At 39.2% G+C, this 13912-nt stretch overlaps 1 protein-coding gene across 1 annotated transcript in view; it reads left to right on the top strand.

Moving 5' to 3' along the window:
* Window positions 1–13912, top strand: part of RPH3A (rabphilin 3A) — a 291534-nt gene that overhangs the window by 224458 nt on the left and 53164 nt on the right. Inside the window, exons 12-13 of the mRNA XM_082259275.1 lie at window positions 7638–7712; window positions 10971–11080. Coding sequence (XP_082115401.1) covers window positions 7638–7712; window positions 10971–11080 — 185 coding nt within the window. The remainder of the gene's footprint in view (window positions 1–7637; window positions 7713–10970; window positions 11081–13912) is intronic.

The raw sequence follows: 13912 nt of genomic DNA, 5'->3' as shown, positions 1-13912 counted from the left end.
GTTTGTTAATATAGGCCACTAACCCCAATCTGATATATGTGTAATCCTCCAAACTATTTACAATAAGCTGTTCTAGGAATATCTGTTTCTAGCTTCTACCAAGTGCTGTTTCTGATTTTGCAATTTACAATCAGGTTTATTAAAAGGCTGTGCAAATGCTGGCCAAGATGTTTTAACTGTATTTCATAATGGCCTGCTTCGTGTTCCAAGTTGTGGTATATGTGTGTGTTTAAAGTTATCTGCTGCAGCACAATCAGTCTTAAATCTAAATACTTTGTTGTAGACTTGTGAATTTTGGAGAAATGAGGATGGCACTATGGGTAACTTGACTTCCTCCTTCTCCCCACTTGGTTTGGGGGTCATCAAACCTCATTATCATCACCCTTTACATTTTATAAAATAAGAAAATAAGTAGAAAGGTGTAAAAATGTGAAATTTACATAAATATTCAACAAAGAAATAATACCTTAAATATGTGTTAATAGAAAATACATGATATTTTCCCTTTACATCTGTCCCTTTTTACACATATTTTTTATTTATTGTGGTAATTCAATGCAAGACAAGGTTTTCACCTTGTTTGCTTCTATTGCAGAACATATTTAGTAAATTAGAATTTCTTTTGGGTTTCTAATTAGTAGCTCCTACTTTGCAAATAATAACTACACAGGCTATTAGAGTGAAATACCCTGTAATTGAAAGGACCCTGTAATGAATCTGTACACAGTTATAGATCAGCATTTATGGTAAATCTTAATTATTAGTTTTCTTATCCAGTGCAGCTAAGTTCTTTGAGACTCCCATATTTGCATATGTGTGTGTCTGCAGCCTTAGATGAATATTTGCTGAGTATTGTTCCCATTTTTTTCTGTGAAGACAGATTCATTATGACTTATGTATCAAAACCTACATATGAGCTCATAAGTAGCAGAAAATAATTTAGTGAACACATGGATTAGCATTAATTATAAAAAAAAGGAATTGTGTAAAACTAACTAAAACTGCATTTTTTATGCCCTTTGCCCTTTTCTCTGCTTAGGGTATTTTGTAACTACTTCTGGTCCAGCATATGTACATAAATTGTATGTCCCAGATGGGAAGTGGTTAACAAGGATCCAGTCATGATCCTCGTTAGGGATGATCGAACGGTTCGGGTCGACCATCGGTTCGACCCGAACATTGGCTGTTCGAGGTTCGGCCGAATTTAGAACTTTTTGCCCAAAAAGTTCGGAATTCGGCAACCAGATCCGACCAAAATGCAATGGGACAGGAAATGGGCTTTAAAAGCCCATGATTGGACCAGAAACATTAGCAAAAGCCAATTGAGGGGGCAGGAGAATGCTAGGAATGTGATTGGAGTGACTAGGGGGTCCATAGGCCAATAATTAGTGAATACGCCCCCCAGTATATAAGATAGCCCCCGCCAAATTCCTAGCATTGTTATACAGGGACATGGAAGAGAGTGGAAGCAGTTCTGTGACTTCTGCTACAAAGTGTCATTTAGCATTTATTAGTGTGAGGAAAGGGATATCTAGTGTAGTTAGGGTGCTCTTCTACACTTTAGTTAGATGCAAAAATTTAGTTTCTGTAGGGAAAGTGTTAAGTGCCAGGGTGCCCGTAGTGTAGTGTAGGGTGAACTGACACTGACTGCTATGGCAGGGTGACCAAACCCTTCCTTATCAGGGTGACTGCTATAGAGAAAAGCTAGTTTCTCTGAAGTCACTTTCGCTGCAGTAATATGGCTTCGCCCCTGTCAGCTTGCTTTTTGGCTGCAGGCGTCTATAGGGAGTTTTTGAGCACATGTTTGGAGTCAGGCATGACATCTGAACATGTGTATAGGGGGTATATATACACACCCATGTATGTATATATACACCTGCACATATATAGGTGTGAAAGAAACAGAAAACACTACTTGCGCTAATGAAATAATTAACACCAATATAGTTACGCTCCTATCACACCTATATATGTCTAAGTGTAAAATGCATATAAGTATGTGTGTATATATATCACTATACACAAGTTCAGATGTTTTGCCTGCCTCCAAAGAACCCAAAAAAATGCCCAAAAAAACGCTAGCGCCAAAAAAAAAACACCCAGGTGTGTTGTTGCAGGCATTTTTTGTGGGTTTTTGGAGGCAGGCAAAACATCTAAACTTGTGTATAGTGGTATATATACACACATACTTATATGTATTTTACACTTACACATATATAGGTGTTATAGGAGCGGAGCCATATTAGTGTAAATGATTTCATTAGCGCAAGCATATATTTCTGCAACTATCACACCTATATATGTCTAGGTGTATATATACATATAAGTATGTGTGTATATATACCCGTATACAGAAGTTCAGATGTTTTGCCTGCCTCCAAAGAACCCAAAAAATGCCCAAAAAAACGCTAGCGCCAAAAAAAAAAAAGGACCAGGTGTGTTGTTGAAGGCATTTTCTGGGGGTTTTTGGAGGCAGGAAAAACATCTGAACTTGTGTATATGGGTATATATACATACATACTTATATGTATATATACACCTAGACATATATAAGTGTGATAGTAGCAGAAATATATGCTTGCGCTAATGAAATCATTTACACTAATATGGCTCCGCTCCTATAACACCTATATATGCGTAAGTGTAAAATACATATAAGTATGTGTGTATATATACCACTATACACAAGTTCAGATGTTTTGCCTGCCTCCAAAAACCCCCAAAAAATGCCTGCAACAACACACCTGGGCGTTTTTTTTTTTGGCGCTAGTGTTTTTTTGGGCATTTTTTTGGGTTCTTTGGAGGCAGGCAAAACATCTGAACTTGTGTATAGTGGTATATATACACACATACTTATATGTATTTTACACTTAGACATATATAGGTATTATAGGAGCGGAGCCATATTAGTGTAAATTATTTCATTAGCGCAAGCATATATTTCTGCTACTATCACACCTATATATGTCTAGGTGTATATATACATATAAGTATGTGTGTATATATACCCGTATACACAAGTTCAGATGTTTTCCTGCCTGAAAAAGACCCCAAAAAATGCCCAAAAAAACGCTTGCTACTTAACCAGCAAGGTGTGAAAAGAGAGAAGCCACTATCCTGTTCTATAAGTGACCTAATACAAACAATCTTTTTTATGGTTCTGGACATGCTACAGAGCTGAAACTTCACAGGTACACTTTTTAAACCCCCCAGATACTAAATCCAAAGAATCTTTTTTTTTTTAATTTTTTCAATAATTGGCTCTCTATCAAAAATGACAATTTTTAAGAACTTTTTTTGTGTGATTAATAGTCCCTGGGGTATGACCCAGAACCCTAGGCACTTTTTAGGGGCATTTATTGGGTTTTAGGGCTTCAAAATTGTGTTTTTTAATTACTGAAGTTCAGGTCCCATTGATTTCAATGGGGTTCTGAAATCCGGGCCGATATTCGGATGTTCTGGCCGAACCGAAATTTTGAAAAGTTCGATCATCCCTAATCCTGGTACTGCTTTTTAAATCCTGCGATTGACTTTTGTATACTTTAAGTGAATCGAACAGCTCTATAGCCACTCAATATCTTTTACAGGGCTCAGCCAGGGATCCACCACCACCACCGCTGCCTGCCTTTGTTCCTGGGCTCTTACATTCCACCAGGAAGCTCAGGACTTCTGTAAGCAGTTGGGTTGGCTGTTCACAGAGAAGATGGAGGAACATCTGTTCCTCCACCACCTCTGTGACAAATAAAGCTGGAAGCAACAAGGATTTAGTCACTTCCGGTTTTGGTGCTATGTTTCCCTAGCAGGTACAGCCAGGAAAGCTTCTGATCAAACTGATCACCGTTTCACAGATGTGGGCAATTTTAAATCTTGACATGTTTGGTATCTATTTATGTGGTGCAACATTATGCTTTCAATTTTACCCAAATACTGGGTATTATATTGTATTTGAGTACACTGAAATGTATTCAAGTATATGTTTTCCTGAAAATTTGCATTTGATAAACGACTGTGCAAATATCATGCGGCATTGGAACAACCACCATTGTATTCATTTTCAGGCAAAAAAAAGCTGATTTTAACTTATACGTGAACAATTTCAAAATCGCCCCGGTAGGCAAATGGTTAAAACATATTACCAAATGAAGACATAAATATGCCTAAAAGGTATGTAAACCATTAAAAGCAATCTAATAAAAAGTGTATAATGTTTAATTGCAAACTAAGGTCTCGGTCAACATTAAGGTGCTTCTGCACAATGCGGTTATTACATAGGAGTACTAACATTGGGATACAATATATAATAGGATAAAACCTTCTCAAAATGGACCTTGCAGTAAAATGCAAGTTCTGCCTACACTGCCCCTTCTCCCCTCCCAAATCATTTCTTGGTAGCTGTAAAATGTACCTGTAAAGAAAAATGTCTGGGTTTTTACTTCCCTCTCCCCCCTCTTCCACCTGTGGCACTTAGGTGGGGGTGATGTCACAGCTTCGAGCTAGATTTTGGAGAATACAGAGCAGCCGAAATCTTGCAATAAGATGCTCTTGCAATAGACTGGAGTGTCTTTACATGAAATTTCACCTGTTCCCAGGAATCTTCCTGAAAGGACAGTGACGTCACTCCCTTCCATGCAGAAGATGCAGGAAAGGTAAATATGATTTCAACTTTTTTTTCATGTACATTTTACACCTACAAACAGTAGGTATTCAGAAAAAGTGAAGGGGTTCTGGGCAATATGAGCTTTAAAGCTACAGGTACATACACAGGGCACATGTGTGAACATGTGTGCACCAAACCCATCAAAATATATAGTTTTAACCCTTTCGCTGCCAGGTCCTGGGCTCCACTTTTAAACTCAGCTGGCCAGACCATTTTTGCAATTTTTCCATTGCTTTTTTGCTTTTCCCTCACACCTTTTAGAATTTATAAAAGACCCCCCCAAAACCATATATTTTCTGAAAGCACATGACCAGCAGAATAAAAAGAAGGTGCTACTGATTTTTAAGGCCCTGCGATATTTGCGCAAATGTTTATCAAAACAATATTTTCGCTAAAAATACACTAAAATCATTATTTGCAGAAAAAAGAAAGCACATTTTACAAAACTCTTACTAAAAAGTTAACCTGTATAGAGTTAATAAATAACAAATATTTGTACATTTTACATTGTGCCTTTTTGCGAAATGGTGAAATCAAATGTACACAAAAATGTAAATATCCAAATTTTTCTAAAAATCTGGAGGTTTTCATTTTTCACTTACAGCTTACAGGGTTTAAAAAAGACCCCCCAAAATCATATACTGTGTTTTCTGAAAGCACATGACCAGTAGAATAAAAAGAAACTGCTACTGATTTTAAGGCCCTGCTATATTTGCACAAACGTTTATCAAAGCAACATTTTTTCTAAAAATACACTAAAATCATTATTAGCAGATACAAACATAGCAAAACTTACAACATTCCTGCCAAATTCCTGCTAAATATAAAAGCTAAAATTGTATTGAGTTAATAGACATAAAATATTTGCAAATTTTAAATTGCGCCTTGTTATGAAATGGTGAAAAGGGATGGTGCACAAAACTTTAAATAAAAACAATTTACTCTAAATTGGTCATCATTTTTCACATATGGCTTTCGGAGTTAGTAAAGGACCCCCCCAAACCATATACTTTCTGAAAGCACATGACCTGTGGGATAAAAAAAAGGGGCCTTACTATGGTGTTTTTTTTTTTTTTTATAATTTTATTTTTCAATATTTTGTACTTTTTTTTGGGGTGGGGGGAGGGGGTATTGGGGTCTTTGGTGAGATACCAGAGAACTAAAGAGACCCCCTGATATCTCTTTTTTGAGACAGAGAAATGGACTGAAGACAGCCCCTTTCTCTGCATCCTGAAAGCTGCACTGTACTTGTATGAATAGAGATTCCTATCCATTCACAAAACTGGAGTATAGTAAACGCTACTATTCTCCCATGTCCATCCAAGCAAAAGAAGGGGGTGGTAAACACATGTTTACCAAGCCCCCTTCCCCCACACACCCCTCGCTATCCTAACGGGACAGTTTTAGTTTACCCCACAGAAGCTACAACCGGCAGGACGGGGAGGAGGGAGAGCTGGCTGAAGCACAGCACCGATGGGACTCCCAGGAATGGGTTAGCATGGGGGTGACTGGAGCGGGGGTCGGAGAAGCCCCCCAAGTGCTTATCCTAAATCCGGTGGCAGGGCACGGGGGGAAGGGGGGGTTATCGGTGCCATGGGGACTGGTGCAGGAGGGTAGTGGGAATTAGTGCAAGCAGTCTGTAGGTCCGTACGCCGTACGAACCTGGCAGTAAAAGGGTTAAATGCTTACACAATTTAAAATCAACCAATGCACAATGGGAAGGTCCATAAACTGTAAAAGAAATACATTTGTTTCCCAATACTCAGCCCTTTTGGCCTTAAAAAGTACACCTAATTAAAACCGGTTTCTTGCATTTCAATCAAAAGATATAGTGTTAAAAGCTTACACAATTTAAAATCAACCAGTGCACAATAGGAAGGACCATAAACTATGAAAGAAATGCATACATTCCCCAGCACTCAGCCCTTTTGACCTTAAAAATAAACCTAATTAAAACCTATTTCTAATATATCAATTAAAACAAAGAAAAAAATAAATTTGATCATCCATGTAGACAGGGCTTTTTTTCAGCTAGAACTTGGTGGAACTCAGTTCCACCACCTCTGGCTCAGATCCTTCAGCTTAATAAAGCAACAAAAGTAAGACATGTGGAAGATGGTGGAGCTTTTGGGAGGTGGGGAGAAGATAGGGACAGGGGAGATGGGATTGCATGCAGAGGTCAGAGCTGAAGTGGGGTGAAAGTGAGATGGGGATGGGGGGTGCAGCGGAAAGCTGATGTGGAAGAAGGCTAAACTCTGCACTCTGTATGTAGTGCACCCCTGAACTCTGCACTCTGTATGCAGCGCACCCCTGAACTCTGTATGCAGCGCACTCCTGAACTCTGCACTTTGTATGTCACCACTCCCCACAAACTCTGCACTTTGTACATAATGCACTGCTGGTATTTAAGTGAAATTTGACCATACCCAATATTTGATGCACGTTAAATGGTGGGGGGTGGGGGGTTAGGGGGGGTTGTGGATGAGTTCCTGCACCTATTTTCTGGGGAAAAAAGCCCTGCTTGTAGATATATGGGAAAGCCAAAGGCCAACATCAAGGCATGCATGCAAGGCATGGTCTCTGTTCAGTCTTTAGGATCAACTTTTTTTGTGCTAAAAATAATATAGCTACTTTTGCTGACTTGCTTTGAAAGCAAGACTTCTGGGGTTTTTCATTCTCATAATTGCTACACTTTATAGTGACCTATAGCCAATGAACTTGGTAACCTATATAAACCTATATACTTGTTCCTGCTCTAATATTTACTCAGTAGGGAAAGGTTGCTAAGGTAAACGATGAAACATTACCATGTTACTTGTAAAAACATGTTTTTAAGCTCAGGATTTTGAATTTATATTTTTGCTACAGGAAAATCTAAGTTTAATGCAGTAACAAATAGTTATTCAGATGGATTTGCCACCAAACCAAATTATATTAGCAAAATATTTACCATGTTCCTATATTTTAATTTGTCTTCTAGGGTTTAAAACCTATGGACTCAAATGGTTTAGCGGATCCATATGTGAAGCTGCATCTTCTACCTGGTGCCAGTAAGGTAATATACAATTACAGAAAATTGAGAGCTGTTGTTTTTCCATAATCATTTAGTAGGGGGTGGAAAAAAAAGAACACATAGGTGTACATTTAATAAATGGTAAAAAAAAAAGACTTTTCACTGCCTTTTACAGTGATAAGTCCCTAGTAAGGTGTTTAATTAATTGTGTTAAATCAGATAGGAACTGGGGATTTCTTTTTACGGTTATAAGTACAATAAAAGGTACAGGAATATACATGTTTTATAAATGGTGAAAAGCATAAAAAATGTTTTATTACCGTGATTTATCACCAAGCCAGACTATGATAAAGGCCTTTTTTGTTGAAAAACTGAGAAAAGAGCCAGGAAGTGAAAATTTTAGACATAAACCAGGCATTACTGCAGTTTTTCTTATCCTTTAAAGAATTGAATAGAGTGCAACATGTAGCTTCTCGCTTTCTATTCCCTTGAAGCTCAGGGTGAATTCCTTATCACCTAAAGGACTGTTTTTTTTTTTTTTTTTTGGCATAGTGTGCAAAGCATAGTATCAATGCAATGCAATGTTTACAGATTTTTCTTTTATTCCATCACAGCAAAAAAAAAGCTACAAAAATACCCCATAATGACAACATGAAAGAAGTTTGTTTGAAATATTTGCAAATGTAGTAAAAAAAATAAACAAAATCACATGTACATAAGTATTCACAGCCTTTGCCATGACACTCAAAATTGAGCTCAGGTGCATCCTGTTTCCACTGATCATCCTTGAGATGTTTCTACAACTTGATTGGAGTCCACCAGTAGTAAAATCAGTTGACTGAACATGATTTGGAAAGGCACACATCTGTCTATATAAGGTCCCACAGTTAACGGTGCATGTCAGAGCACAAACCAAGCCATGAAGTCCAAGAAATTGTCTGTAGACCCATGAGACAGGATTGTATCAAGGCACAGATCTAGGGAAGGTTACAGAATCATTTCTGCAGCATTAAATTAAGCACAGTGGCCTCCTTCATCCATAAATGTAAGAGGTTTGTAACCACCAAGACTCGTCCTAGAGTTGGCTGCCCGGCCAAACTTAGCAATCAGGGGGGAAGGGGCTTAGTCAGCGAGGTAACCAAGAATCTGATGGTCACTCTGAGAGAGCTTCGGCATTTCTCTGTGGAGTAAGGAGAACCTTCCAGAAGAACAACCATCTCTGCAGCACTCCACCAATCAGGCCTGTATGGTAGAGTGGCCAGATGGAAGCCACTCCTCAGTAAAAGGCACATGACAGCCTGCCTGGAGTTTTACAAAAGGCACCTGAAGGACTTCCAGACCAAGAGAAACAAAAAAAATGAACTCTTTGGCTTGAATGCCTAGCGTTATGTCTGGGGGAAATCAGGCACCGCTCATCAGCTTGCCAATACCATCCCTACAGTGAAGCATGGTGGTGGCAACATCATGCTGTGGGGATGTTTTTCAGTAGCAGGAATTGTGAGACACTCAGGATCGAGGGAAAGATGAATGCAGCAATGTACACAAATGTCCTTGATAAAAACCTGCTCCAGAGTGCTCTGGACCTCATACTGGGGGAAGGTTCATCTTCCAACAGGACAACGATCCTAAGCACACAGCTAAGATATGTGTGCTACAGGACAACTCTGTGAATGCCCTTGAGTGGCTCAGCCAGAGCTCAGACTTGAACCTGATAGAACATCTCTGAATAGATCCGAAAATGGCTCTGCACTGACACTCCCCATCCAACTTTATAGAGCTTGAGAGGTCCTGCTAAGAAGAATGGGAGAAACTGCTTAAAATAGGTGTGCCAACTTTGTAGCATCATACTCAAAAAGACTTGCGGCTGTAATTGGTGCCAAACGTGTTTCAACAAAGTATTCAGCAAAGGCTGTGAATACTTATGTACATGTGATTTTCTTTTTTGTTTTTAATAAATTAGCAAAGATTTCAAACAAACTTCTTTCAAGTTGTCATTACGGGGGTATTGTTTGTAGAATTTTGAGGAAAATAATGAATTTAATCAATTTTGGAATATGGCTGTAACTTAACAAAATGTGGAAAAAGTGAAGCACTGCTAAAGTTCAATGGACATGGTATATCAGCGATAGAGAACAGTTGGAGATAAAAAATTTTTTTTTTTTTTACGATTCCAAAAAAAATTGCCTCTCTTTATGCTTTTTTATACATTAAGAAAACTGATGTGAAAGAGGTCTTCCTATAATACAAGTATGGGGCTTTCTATGTATTATTATTTTGAACTCACATATGTGGGAGGAATAACCTATGATCTTTCTATCAGGATCGTATGCGTGTGTGCATTCCTGAAAAGCCTTCCCCGCACACATCTGAATTTTTCTCCTTAAACAAAGTGATATTTTGTTGCTACTTATCACAGCATATCACCATGTTATTTCAGCCACTTACACAGCCTGAAACGTTTCTCCAGCAGTGGTGAAACCTAAATTGTAAAGCATTTTCTGAAGTGGCTAGATGGTATGTTTGTTGTTGACCTCAATGTTCATTTCCCATAACTCAGACTTCAACCCGAATATCAGAGAATTGTAAGATAGGCTTTTACTCTGGAACTACAAATCTGATAATTTCTTAGTATGATATATTGTTCTATGGGTCTCAATGGTGAAGGGGCAATGATGTTAATTTGAGATGCTGGAGAACCTGGTTTGCAGCTTTATTTTTAGGATCTTGATGTGAGATCTAAGCATAGGCAAGCTCCTGGGCACAGCCATTGCTGCTGTGACTTAGAGCAATTTCTACTTGCTGTACTTTATTATTAATGAAGCCTGTACAAAGTATGTACTTTTCTCTAATGAGGCAGTCGGGGAAGACAAGTGTGTATGAGTAGCCAGAAACATTTAAGCCTACCACCTTTAACATCCCCTACTAATTAGCCTTGCTTTGTCAGCATGTGGTGTTATTACTATATGGCCTGAACTACAGTTGTTCGGTTTCTTCAAGTCATCCCTGAATTATTCAGTTGGTTGGAATTATTCTTTAAACACACAATTTTCAAAACCCTTTTAGTGTTCCTATTACTAAATTGTTCAGCTTTCAAATGTTCCACCATGTGCCATCTGTTTTTAGTAGTGCACTGTGTATCGTTAATAATTGCTCAGTTTTATTGTATAATAGGCTTTATTATATCGATGTTTGCTCACAGCGCGCAATCTTTTTAATTATTCTATTGAAATTGAACTTTTTTTAAAATACTACGTAATGTAAAATGAGAATATCATAGTTTGATTTTCTCTATATTTCCAGGCAAACAAATTGCGTACTAAAACATTGAGAAATACTCGTAATCCAATATGGAACGAGGCCCTTGTGTATCATGGCATTACGGATGAAGAGTTGCAGAGAAAAACTTTGAGGTAAGATGTTTTTTTTTTCCAAAAGCAAATTTATAGCAATCTTTCTCGGATTTAGAATCAATCCTTGTTAACCACTTTAGCCGGGAAGGTTTTACCCCCTTTCTGACCAGGCCCTTTTTTTGCGAAATACGGCACCGTGTTGTTTTAACTGATAACTTTGCGGTCATGCGATATTGTACCCAAAAAAAATTGATGTTCTTTTTCTCCCACAAATAGAGCTTTCTTTTGGAGGTATTTGATCACCTCTGCAATTTTTATTTTTTGCGCTATAAGAAAAAAACCAACAAAAAAAAACAATATATTTTACTTTCTGCTGTAAAACATATCCAATAAAAAATATAAAAAAAAAATCAAATTTCTTCATCAATTTAGGCCAATTTGTATCTGCTACATATTTTTGGTAAAAAGCGTATATTGGTTGGTTTGCGCAAATGTTTTAGCAATTACATACTGTGGGATAGATTTATGAACTTTTTATTTTTCTAATTGTTTTTATTAGCAATGGCAGCGATCAGTGATTTTTAACGGGACTGCGACATTGCGGCGGACATATCTGACACTAAGTAGCACTTTTTTGGGGACCAGTGACACTAATACAGTGATCAGTGCTAAAAAATGCACTGTCACTGTATAAATTACACTGGCAGAGAAGGGGTTAACATCAGGGGTGCTGAAAGGGTTAAGTGTGCTCCTAGGGAGTGCTTTATTACTGTGTGGGGGATGGACTGACTGCAGAAAGAGAGAGATCTGTGTTCCTGATTAGTAGGAACAGAAGATCTCTCTCTTCCTGTCAGTCATAACGACGGTCTGCCTTGTTTACATAGGCAGACCGCCTTTTCTGTCATTCCTCCAAACGATTGTGGGTGGCCGGAAACCATCATGGCTGCCGGACCTGCTGATTGGCTTCCGTTGTGTCCAATCACAGTGGGAGCGTGGCCCAGAGCTGATGGAGAAAATCACGTACAGGTAAATGATTTTGCGCTTAAGGGTTGCCCTGCCGCAGTAAATGTATGTCGGGCAGTCCTTAAGTGGTTAAACTAGTGTGGTTTGCAAACTATTATAACAGTTATGATAATGATTATATTGGTATGATGGTAATTTTTATTTATAATTGACAGTCTTTATGACAAAATCTACATGCCCTGTTTGTGACCCTTAAATTAAGTAAAACTGTTGTGCACTCCCCCAAATTCCCCTGGACTAAGGGCTGCAGCTACAGAAATTGTCTGCAGTGCCCTCTGTTCAGTGTTTATATTCTTGGATTGGCCAGTCTCTGATGGATTGTTTATTGAAGGGGTGTTGTAGATGGGGACCCATGTCTGTTAATAAAGGGTGCCACAAACAAGTTGTCTGAGAACCCTATTGGTGCTTGAGTGCAGGAAAGCCTTTTTAATGCAGCCTTCATATTATATATACTGTACACTGCTCAAAAAATTTAAAGAAACACTTTTTAATCAGAGTATAGCATCAAGTAAATTAAACTCCCGGGAAATTAATCTGGTCGGTTAAGTAGCAGAGGGGGTTGTTAATCAGTTTCAGCTGCTTTGGAGTTAAATAAAGCACTAGGAATGGTTTTACAGGTGGAGGCCACTGACATTTTGTGTTCCTATTCATATTTTCTGACTGCTTTTCACTGGTTTTGCATTTGGCTAGGGTCAGTGTCACTACTGGTAGCATAAAGAGATACCTGGACCCTATAGAGTATGCACAGGCAGTCCAACTCTTCCAGGATGGCACATCAATATGTGCAATTGCCAGAAGGTTTGCTGTGTCTCCCAGCACAGTCTCAAGAGCATGGAGGAAATTCCAGGAGACAGGCAGTTACTCTAGGAGAGCTGGACAGGGCCGTAAAAGGCCCTTAAGCCATCAGCAGGACCGGTATCTGCTCCTTTCTGCAAGAAGAAACAGGATGAACACTACCAGAATGACTTGAATTGACTACAAAATGACCTCCAGCAGGCCACTGGTGTGAATGTCTCTCACCAAACAATCAGCAACAGACTTCATGAGAGTGGCTTGAGGGCCTGCATCCTCTAGTGGGTCCTGTGCTCACTGCCCGGTACCGTGGCATTTGCCATTGAACACCAGAATTGGCAGGTCCACCACTGGCGCCCTGTGCTTTTTACAAATAAGAGCAGGTTCACCCTGAGCACATGTGACAGACATGAAAGTGTCTTGAGAAGCCGTGGAGAAAGTTATGCTGCCTGTAACATCGTTTAGCATGACCGGTTTGGTGATGGGTCAGTGATGGTCTGGGGGGGCATATCTATGGAGGGGCGCATAGACCTCTACAGGCTAGACAATAGAACCCTGACTACCATTAGTTATTGGGATGAAATCCTTGGACCCATTGTCGAACCCCACGCTGGTGCAGTGGGTCCTGGGTTCCTCCTGGTGCACTACAATGCTTGGCCTCATATGGCGAGAGTATGCAGACAGTTCCTGGAGAATGAAGGAATTGATACCATTGAATGGCCCCCAAGCTCACCTGACATAAATCCAATAGAACACCTCTGAGACATTATGTGTCTGACGCGCTAGGTTGCACCTCTGTTCAAGAGCTCAGTGATGCCCTGGTCCAGATCTGGGAGGAAATGTCCCAGGAGACCATCCGATGTCTCATTAGGAGCATGCACCAACGCTGTCAGGCATGTATACAAGCAAGTGGGGGCCATACATACTACTGAGGACCATTTTGGAATGAAATTTCAGCAAAATGGACTAGCCTGCTGCATCATCATTTTTTCACTTTGATTTTCAGGTGTCTTTGAATTCAGCACTCTGCAGGTTGATAAGTTTAATTTCCATCAAACAATGTGGCATCCTTTCCTT

This window comes from Pelophylax lessonae, assembly GCF_965119305.1.
Source record: "Pelophylax lessonae genome assembly, chromosome: 1".
Classification (NCBI taxonomy): Eukaryota; Metazoa; Chordata; class Amphibia; order Anura; family Ranidae; genus Pelophylax; species Pelophylax lessonae.
This window is presented reverse-complemented; position numbering and strand designations above follow the sequence as displayed.